Consider the following 20,685-nt stretch of genomic DNA (forward strand, 5'->3'; position numbering starts at 1 on the left):
TGCATGCATCGGGTGAGTTATCTACCCCCTACCAGCGCTGACACTATACAAAAACCATAAAACAAGTCTAATAAGGTGTCAAACCACACAACAAAAACGAACTTGTGCACGAGCTGCCAGAGGAGGCGTCAGAGAGCCTTTTAACTTAGAATGTGGATATTCAGGAGCCAAGAATCAGCACATAAAACATCATCCTAAATGCCTTCAGAATGATGGTCTAGTCGGCATTACCTCGAGGAAACAAAATTACATGAAATATCAGGTGAACTGTTTTTTATTGTGCTTATGGTTAATATATGTTTCAGGTTAAAGGGGCCCTATTCTGCTCATTTTCAGGTTCGTATTTGTATTTTGTTCCTCTACTTTGAGATGTTTACATGCTTTAATGTTCAAAAAGTGCTTTATTTTTCTCATACTGCCTGTGCTGCAGCACAGCTGGCCCTGTCAATTGCTTAGAGATGCCCCGCCCCTTATTCTATCACACAAGGTGTTGGAGTGCTAGCCAATAGAAGTGTGAGTGTTACGTAGTGATGTCACTGTCTCAGAAATAAACAAAGGAGCCTAATAAAGACTTTGGGAGAGAACCTCCCTCTTTCGTTATCTTTGGGATTTTAGTCTTTGACATGCACAAAAACCTTTATAACGCACTACAGGAAAGGGAAACCCCCAAAAATCACAAAAGGGCCCCTTTAAACATCGTTTCTGTGAATAAAATCTCTAATCCTGATTCTTATTTCCAAGGTGATCAAATATAATTATGTACTATTTATTTTTGAACTTCTATCAGTTCCAACTTGTTTGTAGCAAATAATTCAACGTGCTTAACATCAAGCTCAAAAATATGAAATAGACACTCGTCATCCTCAGATATTTCATTTTTTTAATAAACATTTAAAAGTTCAGCTTTGAACAAAATGTACAAAAAGAGAAAATATAATCTGGAGAAGAAAAAAAAGTCACGTCAAAGTGTAGATTCTTTAAATAACTTATGCATTGAATGAACAGAATAATGAATGAATAGCATGAATTTATGTCCAAATAAATCAAGTAGATGAACTCAAATGACACAGCATGTCTATCAAGGGAAATGAATACAGCTCATCAGGAGCAATGATGAAGAAGTGTCAACATCCAGAGTGTGGCCCCCCGCAGCCCTCTAGTGATTCCCAGAGTCACTTATAATATAACACTAACTTAAACAAGCTAATTTTAGCAACTTAAAGATGATGAATTATGGAAAAAGACGAGGATAGATGTAGAAAACAATGTCTATGGATGTTTAAACCCACGATAGCTTCACCACTGACCTAGAAAAATAGAACGAAAGGTTCTGATATTACAAGTTGGTCCATACCGGCAGTAGACTACATACTGTACATATGATGCAAAAGCAAATGATTGGCACCTTCTTTAAAACTATGGCTCTAACAATGTGGATACAAATGTAACTGAGATGAACCTGGTCCAGAACAGTCGAAACAAAACGTTGCCGCATCCATTTAATAAAACTTCAGATCCTAACAGATTGCAGGAAGTATTTTCATCCTTTTTCTATATTCCTAACTACTTTCCAGTAATGCCAATCGAGTTGGTAAAGAGTGTTATGTAGCAGCTATAACCATCCTTAATAACACTGACCATTATTATCCTGCTTCAGTGCAGAGCCCTCTGCTGTCACTTCAGAAATATTATATTTTTACATTTAGTTTCAATTATTTGAAGTTATAGAAGCATTTGAAAGTGAGCCCAGTATTTCCAAGTACAAGTACTGCCACTGGAAACACCCTATGATGTGGTTAACCCATATCAAGGCAGCGAGAGCATTCAGAGACTTTTTTTTCCTGGCTGTGAGCACATCCAAATGGGTTTCTCTTTCCGGGGACGGGCCTCTCTTGAGGTAGAAGACTCCTGTCCGCTCGTCTAATGAGAGGAACCCCTTATCTCCTGGAGGATTCCTTATTAATGATTTCTCTGACTGGGAGGATGGAGTTCAGGTCCTGCACGTCCTCTAGTATCCGGTATGACTGCGCAGACACACAGATGAGAAGCAGAGGATTATGAATAACTCATGGCTGGCCCTTAGAGTAAAGAGGAGAAAATACAGCGTAGTTCTTAGGACTGACCACAGCAAACTCCGCTTTGATGGCGTCAAACTTGATCTTCTCATGGACTGCCCTGGCCACGTTGTTCCTTTCAAACGGCTCTGCAATACAAAACATTGCTGTGACCAGGTTCAGGTTATTTATTTGTACCCGTAGGTAGATTTTGTTTGCAGAGAAAAAGACAAGGGGTCCATCCTGACACTAAGAACAAACACAAACAACAGACACATCTCTAATAAAAGGACTAGTAAAAAGCTCAAGAATACCCTGCTCAACCAAATCTCAAAATATTTCAGAAACATTTTAAGAAGGAAAACACTAGTACAAACATGGACATTCAAAATTCATAATTAAATAAATAAATAAAAATAGGCATCTGCGTGATACTCCTATGATGTGTTAATTTGCGCAATAGCTGCTGGGATAAAACAGTACACTGGACATGTAGCATTTAGGCTCATGTTTTAGACACATGGTGGTGCAAATGTTTACCTTCCACACAAATGAATTTGTTTCTCCATGTCGGAGAGTTGTTCTTGGGAAAAGCTTTGGCCTCTCGAACAGAGATCACCTTCCTATCCCAACTGCAAGACAATGCAAAAGTAGGGGAATTATTTAATTGTTATTATAATTAAAATGACACAATGAAAAAGGTCCTCAATGACCTCAAGTTGAGCTAATCAGCTGCAAAATATGCAAACTTTCCTGCCAACTAACAAGGGGATAGATCTGTACCTCAGGCTCAGTTGGTTTTACTTTCATTCAATGCAGTCAATGCAACGAACAAATGAAACCTCGCCTAGCAAAGATCATTTGAACATAAAACATTCCTATTTCTATCAAAGATAGGAAATTGTCATGTGGGTTCGGCAAAGTAAATCTTTAAAACGAATACAATTAATCCTAGTCCTGAGTCGAAATATTGTGTGTCTTGTCCTCATATTATCTGTCATTTAACTTAAGTTTTAAATGTCGAAGCTTCACTTAATGCATCAGATGAAAGGTACAAACACAGTTCGTTTTTCTGCAAACATCAAATGAAGAGATTTCCGTTACTGCAAATGAAACTTGATGATTAATAAGTACAGAATGTGGAGTTGGTTTGGAATGAATGGCTGTCAAGAAACGTAGGAATATGTGTTGATCCCTGTAAAAACTTGCAGTAACATAAAGCACATACAATTTGTAAATCAAACCTGTTTGTTAGTGAAATAAAAAAATCAGTGGGTTTTTGTGAGTTTTAGTTCAGCCTTGTGACTGGAGCGTGACCAAGTTAACCAGAACTTCCCAAAAAGTTTGCCTAATTTTAAGGTTTTCGTATTTTTTAAAGTTTTTTTAACCTAACATTTTATATTATATATTATTTTGTGTCACTTCCACTTAATTCCCCATCTTAAATACTCCTGGATAGTGCAACCCTATGCGTGTTACGGTAACACATATATCGCAAACACAGGGATCATGGTATGTCATGTTAGTGCTGTGTAAGGCCAGAGGTCCCACCTGCTCCTGCCCCTCACCCAGAAACATGAAACCAGGGAAGAGGATGCAGGATAGAGGAGCAAGAGAAGAGATGGGGGACTGGAGAGGTGGGAGAAGTTAGCAAGAAGACAGGAGATAAGGAAAGGGAGCAAGAAAAGGAGGAGGCCAAAGAACCATGGTATGGGTGAATGTGAAACACTAGACTCAGAAATGTGGTGTCTACCTGAAGACCGTGGCATAGTATCCGAGAAAGCCCAGAAGAAGCTCTCCCAGAGAGGACTGGTTGCTCGATATGTAGGGAGGGACGTTTTTGGGCCCCTCTGGGACCATGTCAATGTCCATGAGGGGGAAAAAACAGTCCTGAAAATCAAGGCACGGGACAAAAGACTTCAAACCAAGCACATAATGTGATTTATTTGTGATGAGTACAGAAAAGTCAATATGATGCAGAAATGTCTTCTTTTTAAAAGTGATACGAATTGTAAGGCGTGTGCGCAAGGTGTTGAACGTTTTGTATTTTCTATAATTTGCCAATATAACATACTAGTTTGCACTTCTGGTAATGAACCCGGAATACACTGGTTACAATAAGTTACAATGAATTGCAAAAACAATGGAAGACACTTACGGGGTAGTCCATCTGTAGAGAGGGAAGGACAGGTTCATTGAGAGCTGTAGAAAAAGCAACAAGATAAGTTTCACATTAAGTAATAAATGGAAACAGAAAGGTCTTGTGTGTGAGTGTACTGACTCTGGAGGTAGTGCAGCACCAACAGCACGAGTGTGTAGCTGCTCAACGTTCCTTTGCTGGCATCATTGATATGATTATGTTGGGCCCATTTCTTGACAACGAGGATCAGGGGTCTTATCCTGAGATCAGCTGAGAGACATCACACACAGGCAGCGGGTCAAAACAAGAAGCATTAAAAGCGCTGCTTGGGAAGGACAGTTGGAGCAGACTTAGAATTCGGCAGGAATTTAAAAAGATCTCACCCACCAAAGGCATAACTCCTCAGAAGGAATGTGTTTCTGATGCCCACTGTGTTGTTGAAATTCAGATCAAACTCCAGATCACTAAAGAGGGAAGGAGTCCTTTTAACAATGCTTTCTGGCTTTGCTAAGGTAAAAGAATAGTTATACAAAAGAAAAAGAGGTTTAATATCTGTTTTGTTCCTACCTGCCTCTCTCTCTGAACCTGAGGATCGGCACTTTGGCTCTGATCAGCTGAGTCCTCTCCACATATGCTATCAATCAAAATAAACATCATGACAGTTATGGTTGTTTTGGTTTCATTTCATGTTCACTTGAAACTCTCTCTCCAAAAGGATAAGTAGCTCCACCTGGTGGACTATGTGGAAAACATAAGTATGTCAACATAATCACAATATGTTCTACATTTTGTATTTATTCATTATGACTCACGTAGTGACTTGAACAACCTTTGGAGGACACTGAGTACGCTAATAGGATCGAGTTTTTTCTATAAAAAAGGAAAGGTGTTTAAAAGGAAGTGGGTATCTCTGATTGTACAAACACATTCTGGATGACAAACATCGTATAGAGTCAAAGCAACTCACATTTCCTTTGATGATCAGACACATATCAGCATCACTGCTCCTGCAGCCCAATCCATTCATAGAGGATCCAGTCAGGTAAAGCCGTGCCACTGTGAGAAACACACTGAGTGAAAAGGAACCACGACAGGAAGTCTGGGCATGATTGTGGATTTCATACACACCTGGATATTGACCCTGTATGTCGTCCTGCAGCCGAGTTCGGCACAACTCCTTCCGGTCCAAATCCGAAGCTTGCTGCTGGCACGCCTCGAACATCTCCACCATCTGACAGCTCAACTGAGGACACAAACACATGCACACTAAGAACTAAGCATTGCTCAGATGTGATGTAAACTGCAGGTTAATGCCATTTGAATATACAATACCTCATCCCTGGCATAGGCCTGCAGGCTGTTGAAGTTCTCAGGGACATCTACCCCCTGAGGATGGATGAGGGCAGGTGGACTTTGACCAACGAAAGGAGGTCTCGATGACCCTGCCACCGCCCGGTCAGGACGACGGGGGGGAGGGGTTCGAGGTAGAGGAGAGGCTAAGGATGGGTGGGGATGGGACTCAATGCGTTGGCGCTTTACAACATTGGGGCTGTATTCGCTATTCTGCCTCCTGGAAGAAACACAAAAGGAAGGTTTAAGAAATAATAAAAGGAAACACGGATTGTCCAACCATGATTAAATAGTAAAATGACATACTTGCGACTGTTGGTCATGTTTGGTGCGTAGGGATGATGGACTGGATGAGGGGCTGGAGGAAGTGGCCTCTCTTTCCATTCATATGGTGGAAACCTCTGTGGTCCAGGACCATGGAAGCTACCAGAAAGACATGTTCACAAATACATAAGCAAATAAGTAACCCAAACTCAGAGGTGGGAGAAGTACTCAGATCTTGTACTTGTGTACAAGTACCAGTGTGGGAATACTCTGTTTCAAGGTAAAAGTCCTGCATCAAAACAATACGCAAAAGGACAAAAGTATTAGCATCAAAATATACTTAAAAGTACCAAAAGTAAAAGTACTCATAATGCAGATTGGCACATTTCAGAACAATATATGTATATGTATGATATGATGATGTATATGATATGTTCTGATTATAATTATTGACGCATTAAAGTGTTATCAGTGTTGGTAAAGGTGCAGCTAGTTTTAATGACTTTGTATGCTGCAGAGTAGATTGTTAATTTACTCAAGGTGTAACTAAAGTCTTATTTAAGAGTTGATTATATTTCACATTATTAATCAAAATCTGTAAACTAACTACATGTACGAAATACAGCTCTGAAAATAATTAAGAGACCACACGCATTTTTCTTAAATCTCGATCTCTACATGTATGACAGCCATAACATGTATAACATGTTAGTGTCTGTTGAATTCCAACACAGAGAAATGTAGTCAGTAGTTTATAGAATAAATTAAAAAAAAACATGAACTTTACTCAAACACATACCTATAGTCACTCACATGTGTACAGTACTTGAGTAAATGTACTTGAACATTCACGACTATTTCAGTGATGTTGTTGATGTTGTTGATGTCTAACAGATCAGAGCAGTGAGTATTTAGCCAGGCTTACTTGACAGCAGCCCGGCTCCCGTGGTTGTAATTGTAGGTTTGGGGGCCCGGGGGAGGGTACGGGCCGTGACGGAAGGCAGACAGGTCCCTCGGTAAGGCGCTGCGGGGGAACATGCTGTAGGATCTTCACTGAGCTCCAGCATCAACTCCAAAGACCTCCTGAAAGAAAGAAAATAACTGAGCCACAACACGGCTGGTAGTGTCCACAATTAATGGAGAACTGTGGCTACCACCGATACGGAACACATAACCGAAACGTAATGTCAAAACAAGTATTCTGAGGAAATCGAAACTAGTGATCAGTCAAAAATGGTGAGCTAACTGACGCTAGCACCGCCCAGCTAGCTAATCCAAAAACGGTAACAACTATTATCTCTTAATTAAATCGGAGTATGTATAGGTTGGTGTGAAGACTATGTTTATAGAGACGTGTAACAAAATGTTAAGCACATTTTACTCCAAAAACTAACTGTAACACTTACCAAATGCATGTCACATGTAAACAAAACTGAATGTCTTTCCTACACACTTCCGCATTGATGCCATGACGTAATGGATTTCGATTTAAAGGGCCAGTGGCCATAACAGTTACATTAAAAGGTAAGGCTTATTTGATGTTGAGTTAAAGACAGTGTAAACAAATAAGCCTACTTACTACTTGAGTGTTTCCATTGTATACTACTTTATAATTTTACTCCACTATATTTTGAAAGCAAATATTGAACTTTTTATTCCACTACCTATATCTGACATCTTTAAGAAATAGTTACTTTTCACATTAAGATTATGAGCTAAAACAAATATGTAATACATCTCAGTATTTTTGTAAATAAACACTGACATGTATAGGTTAATAAGTTATTAAAATGTGCTCCCCTTTACAAGCTGTGAAAGACACATGAATGCCTCAATAATAATAATTCAGTAATGCAATATAGTTGATTAGGAAATGGGCCATAACCCTTAACAAGTACTTTTACTTTTAAGTTCGTTTTGATGCCAAGATTCTTTGTTTTTTGAATGCAGGATTTTTACTTGTAACAAAGGATATTTACTTGTAACAGAGTTTTATTTTTTTACAATTTGTATTGTTACTTTGACTCCAAAAAATAAACTACCACGACTGGCTGTGGTCAGGTTGGGCATGATCTATTTTCTGTGCTGCAGCTTAAGGGTGGTTCCCAGCCTTTTCCCTTAAGGGACCCCTTCACAATCAATGACTAAACTGATGATACCTGACTAACGTTAAGTAACATATTTTATCAATAACTGCGGAAGGTTTGTGTAAAATTAGCAATATGGATACATTTTCAGCGGATAGTTTCCTCTCAACAGGGCATCAGAGATCAGTTGTCTTAATATTATTTAGGAACTGTTCATTACAATTCTCTGTCTGCATTAGATCTTCTACCTAATGACTGGCCATTATAATAATTGCCTTTTTATTGTTCAAATTGCATACTTTCTTTACACAGGTAGAGGCTGTTTAGAAAAAGGCTCTGTGTGTTCAGAGTCACACCTGAATACAATATGTCTTTATCCTGTAAGATTACAAAAATAGGTAATGATGCAATGTATGGTTTCTATTTTAGGGTGTGTTTTTGCTTTTCATGGTTTAGATGTTTCATCAATGATAACATAAAGATAAGAGCGATGAGAAGACGACTGACATTAATGTTACGAGCACTTAATCTGCACATTTAACAAATTATTGACGTTTTTTGGTCTTCTCTTACTTTGTCTAGCAGCATCCCATACATTTGTAATGGAGGAAATCTATAGTTTACCACAGTGTATATATTATAATATGAAAAATAAATCATATCAGATCCCAACAATGTTTACAGTTCATACACAATAGTGCATGCATAATTCAGTCATTTTAAAGCAATATCCAGATTAGCAATTTGATTTATCTTTTGTTTAGAGGATGCCAACAACAATTGATTTATTGATAAACAATCCCAAGCCTTAAAATGGACTGGGTTCTTTAATATATTAACACGGAGCCTTTCAGCAAATTAGATATTTTAATTCGATACTTTATGTGCTTTTATTTAGCTAATAATACTTCTGTATTTAAGTAGCAATTTGGAAGAAGGACCTTTTTGTTTTTTTAATAACTTTTATCAGAATCAGAATTCCTTTATTTGTCCTGCAACAGGAAAATGAAGGGTATTACAACAGCAGGGACGTGCACAGGTACGGGCTAATGTTGCCCGGGCAACGGCCCTTTTGAACTTTTTGGCTGACCTGCCCCTCTGGAGAGAGCGAAAGTCTTTTTTTTCTGCCGAATAAACATGATAAGCCCACAATTAGTATTGTAGAGTCTCGCTGCGATAAAACACACCTTGTCAGCGCTGTCATCTGCCCCCAGTCACGTGACTTTGTTTACAATCTGACAGCTGAAAAGCAAAGGAAAGCCCTCCGAGTCCGACCTCATATGGCTATGGTGATCATGTGCCTGCCTGGCTTTGGTGGCCAATCCTCGGGTCAATCTGTCCCCAGAAATGTCCCTGTTTTTAAATATGCTTTTATTGATTTTGAGTTTTCTCATGGCAGTTAGAGTATATGGGACAAACCAGGGGACTTTACTTCCTCTTGACACCGTCAGTTATTTACAAAAAAAACACTGCTCCGTAAACTCCCTCACCGCTCTCTCTCTTTTCTTGATCGCCCTCTCTCACATACGGGAGAACACTTCACTGCCCCGCTTCATTTAGGATTTCTGCCATGTCTCAATTTAAGTTTGACCATCTCTGTTATTAAGTTATGGAATAGGCCTACTAAATAAATAAGTAATTAGATACCTTACCGTTACTGTGCTCATAAAGAATGATAAGAATAAGAATACATTTTTTAAAAAACCTCTTACGTTTTTGGGGGGGTGGGGGGAGGCCCTTTTTCTAGTTTAGAGCAATAGCCCCTCCAAATGTCTGTGCACGTCCCTGTACAACAGCAAGAGTGCAGATTCATTAAAAAGAGTATACTTACATTATGATATAAAAAAGGAGTCACATATTATTATTAATAATAAAAAACACAATAAGCAAAAAACAAATAACACGTACATGGTGCTCCATGGTCAAATTAAAAAAAAATAAGTAGCAGTAGTTACAACAAATTACCATATCAAAATATATAGCCTATATAGGCCTATTGCACAGCATTTTATTTTATAGATTATATATTGTTCTGCTTTTAGTAAAAAGACCTGAATCTTCCACACTGCATATACAGCCAGAGAGTAACATTTTTCTTAGAGTATTTGGTGAGTAGGCCACTTCCTACTAAACTTTTTATAAAACAATAACGCGTAAAATGGCATCAGTCCCTCGAGCATCGAGTGACGTCACTGCGGAGGACAGTGTCGTGACGTAGGCAGTTCAATACTGACAGTGATCTGAGTGGGAGGGAAGCGGGGACTCATCAGCCAGATGTGGAGCGGTTTTGGGGGCGGGGTACACATCGGGGTGTGCGGATAGGCTTAGATCAATAAATCACTCTTACAGCCAAACGGAAGGATAGTTAATTCTATGCAAACGACTCTCCACATATCAGTATTGACCAGGAGCGCTGTTAATCAGTTAAAAATAAAATCGATGTTGCATAAGCAAAATATATACTGCAGGTTTAGAGAAAAATCGGAAATTGGCTTTATTCTAGAAATGCACTGGTAAGGGTGTGAAATAGTCTGGATGAGAGAGCGGGGGTGTGAGCCTATGGTAATTAGAGAGAGAGAGAGAGAGAGATAGAGGGAGGCGGGTGGACGGTGGGATGCTGTGCGTTATCTAGTGGCTAAATGAGGGTTGTCTTTCCCAGTTCAGGCAGCAAGGCTTCTCCACCCTTCCAGCGAGGATCTGTAATTTACGCGACAATTATCTCGGATCTCCATAAAGGACTCTGCGCTGGATCAGCTGCTCCATCACCAAGCACTCAGCGCCAAAGCAGGAGTAGAAGGTCTGACTTCCGTGCCATGTGCAGAGCGACATGTATGTGTGATTTCATGCCGTGACAGCGCAGGGGAATGGACCAGTTGTCATCAAATTCCTGCAGACGCACCGACGGTGATACATTGAAGCCTGTCGTGTAGAGAGAAGACTTTGATACGCAGCGGCCAATCCGAGATATATACGTTTTTATTGCCAGAGAGAACACATATATCGCTGCAATGTCGACCATAACAATGGGGTAAGTGTGATTATTATCCAGTGGGTTGACTGAGACCCCCTTTCGCTCCTTTCTGCATTCATATCAGCTACGGCTGCTTCACAGGGTATGAACTTCTCTATTAGAAACCACACCACATAACACAATAATGACCCGGGCGTGTGCTTTAAAATGTATCTCTGTGTCTTACATGACGTTGTATAGCCTAAATAGCTCAGGTAGGCTGTGCATGTGTGGTTGAGTAGGTTATATTTGCAGGGCCTTGATATGCTGCACACTAAAACAATATATTTTCAGTCATTTAATGAAGGATATTTATTTTCTCTCTCCTTTGAATATGCTCTGTTTAGTGAAACAGAAATATGCGTTGGGCCCAACATGCTGTCACTCATATACTGGTGCATAAGTGGCTCCATCATCAAACTTTTAGGATCAAAATATAGTGGGTAAATCTGCAATTATTCCCAAAGTAGAAGTGATTGGGTGTTCTCACAGACATGAAGCAAGGCTTTAATTCACTCTTATTGCACAAGAACAATGAGAGTGAATACAGGTTTTTTTTCTAGGTGTCTGTTCTGCTGTTAACTCCCCACCTACATTACAGACAGTTATGTAATACTGAAAGAAGGCATGTATAACAACAGCATTTCTTCTCCAATATTCTCAGAGATCTGTGGTGTGATGTACATCCTGTTCCGGGTCTTGCTAAAAAAAAGGTCTGGGAACATTATAATATCAGAAGCAGGGGAATGTCAGTGTGCTTCACAAGGCTCCAGTGACAGAAAGTGGCTTCCTGTCTCTATGGCAGCACAGTGACCGCCACCTTACACATCCTCAACACCATGGCACCCATCGGTGAAATATCCGCCTAGTGCGCAGCGCCGCTCATTTGCATGTCCCCTAACCCTGAGCTCAGCGGTTCATTTCCCCACACCAAGCCTGTCGTTCATTAACAGCTGTCTCCTGCAGTTCATTGTGATTAATTGCACGGCAGGAGGTTAACAATATGGCACAAGCATGGTGCGATTTCAAGGCATCAGCCAAAACTTCTGCATTAACTATTTACAATACACTAGAGGCTTCCCAGGCTCCCACTCTGCCCTCCTACAGTGTGGGCAGCACATCATTCAGCAGTCTCCCACTCAGCTGCAGCTCTCCACTGGGCTCTGCCATACTGGTGACTAAGTTACTGTTATGCAACTGACCCAATGACTCAATTGATCAGCAGTGGAATACATTGTAATCCAGAGCACTATGCTGCATGCAGTGTGCGTTAAAGTCTGAATACCACAGATGAGATGTAACCGTTCACAGTTACAGATATGTTGTCTGGCTGCCAATCTGGTGGTAATGGCACACACAGATAGAGTCATATTTCACTTCCGGCCTCATGGCTGAACACCAAGCCACTTACAGCTCTAATGGTAATGGCACAGAGAAGAACATTAGAGTTGGACGAGAACTGGAGATGCTTATCAACACTCTCTGATGTGCTTTCACTTCATTGGGCAAATACAATTAATGCACTGACGGACTGAGTTTCTCTGCCTGTCTTTGCCTGTTTGTGTGGGTGTGCGTGTGTGTATGAAAGAGAGAGAGTGTGTGTTCATAGGCACAACTCAGGTCATCGAAGCCGCTCCCAGTAGATATAGCAACAGGGAGCTCTCTCATTAATGATCTCTCTCTACCTTAAATAAGATCTACTTGCCTCCAAGCGCTACTCAGTTGAATGAATGAAGAAATCTGGAAATAAGGACAATTTCTTCAGAGACGGGGATGAACATAGAGCTGGCAAGGGAAAGCAAAATCTCCTGGGATGAACCTGTGTGTGTGTGTGTGTGTGTGTGTGTGTGTGTGTGTGTGTGTGTGTGTGTGTGTGTGTGTGTGTGTGTGTGTGTGTGTGTGTGTGTGGTGTGTGTGTGTGTGTGTGTGTGTGTGTGTGTGTGTGTGTGTGTGTGTGTGTGTGTGTGTGTGTGTGTGTGTGTGTGTGTGTGTGTGTGTGTGTGTGTGTGTGTGTGCAAGCTGTTTAGTAACATACTCATACTCAAAAAATGAGTGTGTGCACATCTGCGTCAACCCCGTGAAGCTCAAAAGGCGCTATAAGCAACACCTGTTGGGACTCTGTGTGTGTGTGTGTGTGTGTGTGTGTGTGTGTGTGTGTGTGTGTGTGTGTGTGTGTGTGTGTGTGTGTGTGTGTGTGTGTGTGTGTGTGTGTGTGTGTGTGTGTGTGTGTGTGTGTGTGTGTGTGTGTGTGTGTGTGTGTGTGTGTGTGTGTGTGTGTGTGTGTGTGTGTGTGTACTCATGTGAAATGCCTTGTGGGTATTGGTACAGTGTTGTTTGCCAATCAATACCTATGTCAGCATGTGCTGGGTTGATATGTGTGCCACAGTTTGAGATATTTTAAAGGGTCACTCTGATTGCAAAATTCAATACAATCTAGCCATTCAGGAAGTGTGTGTTTTACATAATAGTTTACATCTATTCAAATACAAATCATCCAACATCCATTTGAAAAGTTCTCACGGGGACTATTTATTTGGAAGTAAATTTGTCCAATAAAAACGGTTCACATTTGGATAGTCAAGACTGACTGAGGCTTGTTTCTGTTTTACGTGTTCTGTTTAATAATCAAACAAGTTTCTTATTCACCTCCATTATACTTGAGTGAAGACAGAAAGGTTTCAAAACCTTGGCAAATAAAATCAAAACTATTTAGCCCAGATTTTATTGTTGCAATTTTTCTGTACTGACCCTTTAAATCACAACCTACCCCAGAGCAATCACCCTGTCTCTATATCAGTCTACCTTTTGTTTCACTCTTCTCTGTTTTCTAAAACCTACCACTGCTGACTGAAAGCCTAAAGCCATAACTTTAATTTGACATGAAATGAAAGGTTTACTTTAAAAAATAAAATGTTTCAGTACTCACTTGCCCAGATCACATCAGAGTAAAGATTGACACGTTGGTTTACACATACAAGGAATTTGTATCACATATGAGTAATCATTTATTATGTTGTATTATATATAATATTAACAGAACGTACTGCAACTTGCTTTTCTTGATGCAACTCTTACACAATCCATCCATCCATTTATCATCATCACCATTATCCTCCCACAACAAAGTGTCCCACATCCTACTCATGTAGCTGTTTGACACTTTTCCAGGCTTTTCCTTTAAAAACTGTTATTAGGTTCCTGAAAGTTCATATGAGCGGCGCACATAATTGTTTATATCACACAAGCTGCAATTTAGAGCATCCCACTTCCTTCATCTTCTTCTCATCCTCTCCTACATTCATCACCTCCTCCACATTTTCCTCATCTCGGCCTTCTTCTCTCACTTCATCAGTCTGCCTCCCTCTCTTGTTCTGCCCCCTTCTCTCTCTGTTTTAACATTCACGTTCCATCACCTGCCCTTGTGTCATGCCTACACTCTGCATGCTACACACCTCCTCCTCCTATTCCTCCTCTGTGTTTTCCACATTCTCCTTTACCACTTATACGCATTACCGGGGTTGGGAGGGTTACATTAAAACATGTATTCCGTTACAATTAATAGCTACTTGTAAAAGAAAGTAATCAGTAACGTAAATTGAGTATAACAATATAAAAGTAATGTAGGCAAGGCAAGTTTATTTATATAGCACCTTTCAACACAAGGCAATTCAAAGTGCTTTAGTATGTAACCTGATAAGTTATTTTTAGATTTCCTCAATATCAAATGCAATTCAAATAAATACAAGCGAAAAGAAATATCAATAAGATGTTTTACCGAGGTGTATTATAAAATACGACAGAACAATGTGACCTTAGAAAAGAAGAAACCACCCAAGCCTGCGCATTACACTGAAATGACCCCTCCTCACTTTCTTTTTCCTCATCATTTTGAATTCTTCAGACCATGTTTCCCTTGTTATAGTGCCATGGGCAGATTTTGTTCTCACATGCACTCTCTTGTATGCTCTTTTGGAAGATAGACAGCATTTTAAGACTTTATCTGCCGCTTTTGTTCCTCCCAGATGCTAAATCTGTGCAGCTCACTGCTAGCGCCTGAGTTCACCTCTCGCTGAGTTCAAGAGGATCAACGTGTTCTTAATTGACCTCTATGCAATCCCATAACAAGTCATTCTGACAGGCTATTTGGCTCAGACCAGAATCACTGTAGAATAAAGTGGGGGCATTGATAATGGGCCTGATGCCTTTTGTGTTGTGGATATGCCTGCGTTTTAGGAGAGAAAAATATACAAATATAATTAAATGTCTGATATATTTGATAAGATTCAATCGATCATTTATTCTTTGCCTTTCAAAAGTCTGGTTGTAGGAGTAAGTAGGCCTATTGCTTTCTCTTGTCTTTTTTTTTTACAACTGGTGGGTGTTGTTCTGGAATAAAACTCTTTGGCTCAGGCGCTCATATGTAAAAATCAAAGCACAAGTAAGTTGCTGTGTTTGGTCCAAACACAATCGAGCAACAAGAATCACTAAACTTGACACAGCTCCATCACATTATGCAATGAAAAACGATGCCGGTTGCCAAGCGGCTATTGCACGGATCATACGGACAGGCTGTGGTTGTGTGATGTGTGATTGGAGGGAGTTGAAGTGACTCACAGTTCTGCCACTTACACTGCTGTCGATGATTATGATAATTTGCGCACAAGCAGCTTTATGAAGCAGCATTAATCATCCCAGATGCACTCTCTGACTTCCCTTACTCTCCACATTCCCCATCTTTCTCTTCCTGTCTGACTTCCCTCTCTCCCCTTTCCCTGTCTCCATGTTTTTCTTTCTTTCCCAGTCTTGGCTAATCACACACAGGAGGGGTGCTGCTGCTGAATTTTTATATTCATTTATACAGCAAGCCTTTGATGTCCCCCATCACCCCCCCCCCAGTGCAGTGTAAGCACTTCTCTATCTCCTGCTCTGCCAGCACCAGCACTGCCAGCCCAGAATATCTCCCTCTGCACCCTGCACTGTGTGTGTGTGTGTGTGTGTGTGTGTGTGTGTGTGTGTGTGTGTGTGTGTGTGTGTGTGTGTGTGTGTGTGTGTGTGTGTGTGTGTGTGTGTGTGTGTGTGTGTGTGTGGTGTGTGTGTGTGTGTGTGTGTGTGTGTGTGTGTGTGTGTGTGTGTGTGTGTGTGTGTGTGTGTGTGTGTGTGTGTGTGTGTGTGTGTGTGTGTGTGTGTGTGTGTGTGTGTGTGTGTGTGTGTGTGTGTGTGTGTGTGTGTGTGTGTGTGTGTGTGTGTGTGTGTGTACTGACTGTAGATATTACCCAAAAAGCCCCAACAATGCTGAAATATACAAGGGCATGTTAAGAGCATACCGAGGAGTCGAAGGATAAATGGACAAAGAGTGAAGGTGGTGCATTACTGACAGATGAGTTAATGGTCAAAAAACAAAGATGACTTTTATATAATCCCCAACAATATACAGTGGAGTGAATCCTAACTCTGTTATGAGCGTCATCCAGGGGTCAATAAGGAATTAACTCATCTTAAACCACAATGGAGTTTTGATCCAAGCCACAGAGGCACACTTACAATCAGATTTATGATTCCACCACTTCTGTTTCATAGTCTGCTCATGTTTAGATATATGCACATGCATTACAGTATGTGTGTCTGTGTGGAAACTGTAGTTCAGTGGGGTGTGTCTTTCTTGGTTAACCGTGGCCTACTGTCTATATTTAGCTTTAAACCCTCTCCTTTCCCCTTCTGTGCTCCCCTGTGTGACCCTCGCTCAGTGCTGCAGGCATTTCCATATCAGAACACGGAGAGACGGAGCTGACTTACAGGAAGTGAAAGACAGAGAGTTTATGTTAGCTGTTTGAGTTTAATGTATCGGTTTACAAGTAGAGCGACAATGTACGAGAAGAAGTGTATACTTTAGGGTTATGCGGGAACTCTGCTTTAGATTGACAGCAGCTTGTTATCCAGGTGTAGACAATGTGTATATGTAGTGGTCTTTTGGCAGCCTCTCTTTCTGTGGCGTAACGATGGAGGATGGCGAGTTGGTCATTCGTGTGCCAGGACGGTCTGAGTCCAGCAGGAGTTGTGCTGCTGGCGGTGGGTTTGGGGAGACGTTGGTGTTGCAGCACAAAGAGGTTCACCACTTCTTCTTCGTCCCCTTCAGGGAGCAGCCCATCTACAGCACGAGGGCCCACGTCTTCCAGATTGACCCCAACACCAAGAAGAACTGGCTGCCCACCAGCAAGCACGCCGTCACCGTCTCGTACTTCTACGACAGTACGCGCAATGTCTACCGCATCATCAGCCTGGATGGCACCAAGGTGAGGGATTGTGACTGAATGCCTAACACACTTTGTCACACACACAACTCTTGATACCTCCCAGACTGCATCCATTGTTCATTTTAATTTCTGCCAGCTGACATGTTTTATTAAGACGTCAAACAGCCTTCCAGGGGATTTGAGTGCCACTGTGATCTAGCGAGTGTTAATGATGTTATAAGCTCTGCACTGCGATTTAATGTTCAGACACAGCTTAAAAGAGCTCGATGTGGCAGACCGTCCCAAGGATGACAGCTCATGTTTCATTGTGTGTTTGCATGCAACTACCGTATTTGTGTGTGTCCATCTGCATACTTTAAGTCTCAGGATATTCTTGTTAGACATCCAGAAGGGATATTTCTGCCGGGCATGGTCTGATTTATAGGGAGGGACCAGTCACCAGCATGCACACTCCACGCCAGTTATGGACAGAGGAGGGGGGAAGTTTAATGAGAGAAACAGATGACATAGCCTACTGAGAAGAATTGGAGGTAGAAAAATATCCAGAGTGGCAAAGACGGAAAAGTGTGAATCCATTGACCAGTGGCAGCAAAGCCATGTCCCAGAGTTCAGGTTTAATTATCTCAAATCAGGTGTGGGAACCTCTGCTGATGGTCAAATGAGAAAAAAATAATGCATTTAGAAATCACAGCCCTCAACCCACAGGGATGACTAAATTCAACTCTTCAATTTCACACACACACACACACACACACACACACACACACACACACACACACACACACACACACACACACACACACACACACACACAATGAGTGACTCCTGCCCCTTTTAACTCGTCGTTATGTATTGATGCCACCCGTGACACAACACTGCTAATTGGTCATCCATTCATTTGTTTTCCATAACAGTTATTTAGCAATGGAGGTTAAATAAGATCTAGCCTTCTATTAAGACAGACAGACAGAAAGAAAGAAGGAAATATTTTTTGCCAGCGGCTTTGGTGCACTAGTAATTATTTCTGGCAGTTGGAGGGTGTATGTATTGACTCATATTAATCTGCCCAATTTGATCATTATAGTTATGATGTAAATAGTTTTCGGACAACAACACTGGTCTATAGCACACAGAAATGTTATTCTCGGTTTTGGTCTTTTTATGCTTTTAATTGACACAAAGAAACGTTTAAAATATAGCCAGACTCACCCTTTACTTTACTTTCAGACTCTGTGGTTTACGTTTTCAATTAACACACTTTCCCAGTTTCTCACCATAACATCAATCACTCTTGCTTTTGTATTGCACTTTCAACTACTGGTGGACCACTGAATCCTTGGTTTTTTAAGTGCAATGCAGCAGCACCCTGTTAGCAGTCATTTCTAAAAGACATTTTCCAAATTCCCCAGAAGCCTGAGGTGATGACTTGAAAGACGTTGTTTAATCAAACACATTCAACTTACATAAATCTGAAAAATATCCTTACATTTGAGAAGCTTAAAGATTGTTCCTTAATTTCTATCAATCGACTAATGGATTAATTGGCTAATTGCTCTGGCACTACTTCAATACTGTTTGAAACGTCTGAGAGACCCACGTTTAAGGCATTAATACCAACTGCTTCAGCTTTTGATGTGTACATTTTGTGTTCAAACTAAATAATGTCTCATTGCTGTTGTCATATATATTCCTAAATTGTAATGTGAATAATCTTCCTCATTCAGAAATGGAAAAAAAGCACATACTTGTGTCCAAATTCCCCTCACCACCACTATCTGTCTTACACACACATATTAAAACACACTGTGGTAATAACATTGATGTAATGAGTATTAAGTGGGTTGCTTCTATCCTGCAGGCAATAATCAACAGCACCATCAGTCCCAACATGACGTTCACAAAGACCTCACAGAAGTTTGGCCAGTGGGCGGACAGTCGAGCCAACACGGTGTACGGCCTGGGATTCTCCACCGAGCATCATCTAGCCAAGGTATCACCCCCATTCATCTGCCCACACACACACACACACACACACACACACACACACACACAGTATCCACTATAAACCTTTTAGCATCAATCTCAGGGCGGCTTCTCTTCTCCCCCGGACCCCAAGAGTGGATGATATTTCTAATTTATTTTTGCTCTAACTGCTATAGCTTCCTTAAAAGTGTAGAATCTTTTTGGCAGTAAGCCCTAATGAGGCTTTTTTCTGTGTGTTTATATGTGTGTGTGTGTGTGTGTGTGTGTGTGTGTGTGTTGTGTGTGTGTGTGTGTGTGTGTGTGTGTGTGTGTGTGTGTGTGTGTGTGTGGTGTGTGTGTGTGTGTGTGTGTGTGTGTGTGTGTGTGTGTGTTTGAGTAGGTAGTGAATTTTCGCTCCTCTGCAGTATGATTCAGCTCCGTCGTGAACAGGGGCGGCTTCATTGTAGATTATTTTATATATTATATTTGTTTTATAAGATGACATGCTCAAGTATCTTGTAACGTCCACAAGATATTCAATTTACTGTCAAAGTGAAGTAAAGAAACTGCAAAATAATCTCATTGAAGAAGCAGATAACTTTGCCATTCTTTCTATAACAATTAATCAGATGTTCCTCCTTTTAACAACTATTGTTAATACTTACAATAATATTCTATTCTCTTAATCTAATTTACAATTTGTGAAGTATTAGAGTTTACAGTAACATGATACATTTTATTTATTTAAAGCTCTGTAAATTATCAATCAAACATTATTGTCAATAATCAAAGATAATAAATCATGAAAGTAAAAAAAAACATTTCCAAAGATTTTTCTAACTTCTTGGAGACTTTAGAGCAAGTATGGTTTTATTGATTTACAGTTGATGTTACACCTTGAGAGAAATGTGTCTGAAGAGCAGTTTTAACAGACACTCAGCAGACAATTAGAAGTACTTTCTGCGGCCTGAAGTAAAAATAATCAGATTCTCCTCTCAGATAACTGCGTTGCCAACACTCCTGCAGCACTTACACTGAGAACTGCATTTAGATCGCTGTAGCAGAACTATTATATTGCACCGAAGTGAAATGATATTAAGTTACTCATTGCAACTCCACTAATCGCATACACAAGACTGGCTCCAGCAGAGTCGTCAATTTGATTTCCTCTCCACTCTCTGCAGTACAGAATATAAAATAATACTCTGTAGGAGCACTGTCGGGGAATCAGCACACCCTAAAGCGACATAGGGGATATGTATCTGTGTGTTTGTGCGCCAGGGTGTTTATATTTGTTCAAATTCCCTCAGCTGAGCTCACCTTACTGCTTTGGGCTCGCTGAATGTATCCTTGCTCTCGACTAAAATAACCCTGGAGATCAAATTCAGACACCGACCACTTCTGATTAAACACAAAAACTCTACAGGAAAACACAATGACACAGTCTACTTTGATCTGTGTGTGTGTGTTTGTGTGCGTGTACATTTCTATGTAGAGGTCCATATAGAGAGGTTACTAACTGTGACCTATATAGCTCATGTTTCGACTGAGGCATTGTGGGTAAGGG

General features: G+C 40.6%; 2 protein-coding genes across 3 annotated transcripts; one reads left to right on the forward strand and one right to left on the reverse strand.

The window, feature by feature from the left end:
* Positions 1–857: 857 nt before the first annotated feature.
* Positions 858–7,282, reverse strand: tent2 (terminal nucleotidyltransferase 2). Of its 2 annotated transcripts, XM_034200767.1 has the most exons (15): positions 7,215–7,282; positions 6,734–6,891; positions 5,851–5,967; positions 5,527–5,764; positions 5,323–5,437; positions 5,162–5,250; positions 5,007–5,064; positions 4,762–4,828; positions 4,582–4,658; positions 4,336–4,464; positions 4,213–4,256; positions 3,808–3,944; positions 2,595–2,686; positions 2,124–2,203; positions 858–2,024 (listed from the first exon to the last, which is right to left on the reverse strand). In XM_034200767.1, exons 2-15 carry the CDS (start codon positions 6,844–6,846, stop codon positions 1,938–1,940), a joined length of 1,443 nt encoding a protein of 480 aa, XP_034056658.1. In that variant the 5' UTR covers positions 6,847–6,891; positions 7,215–7,282; the 3' UTR covers positions 858–1,937. The 2 variants fall into 2 exon arrangements, with proteins under 2 accessions (XP_034056658.1, XP_034056659.1); XM_034200768.1 differs by lacking the exon at positions 7,215–7,282 and having other exon boundaries at positions 6,734–7,185.
* Positions 7,283–16,098: 8,816 nt separating this feature from the next.
* On the forward strand, positions 16,099–19,146 carry homer1b (homer scaffold protein 1b; the record flags this gene model as incomplete). Its single annotated transcript, XM_034200757.1, is given in 2 exon segments — positions 16,099–17,195; positions 19,015–19,146. Coding segments are annotated over 2 exon segments (426 nt in total), but the record flags the coding sequence as incomplete, so codon positions are not given.
* Positions 19,147–20,685: the final 1,539 nt, after the last annotated feature.

This window comes from Gymnodraco acuticeps, unplaced genomic scaffold (genome assembly GCF_902827175.1).
Source record: "Gymnodraco acuticeps unplaced genomic scaffold, fGymAcu1.1, whole genome shotgun sequence".
Classification (NCBI taxonomy): domain Eukaryota; kingdom Metazoa; phylum Chordata; class Actinopteri; order Perciformes; family Bathydraconidae; genus Gymnodraco; species Gymnodraco acuticeps.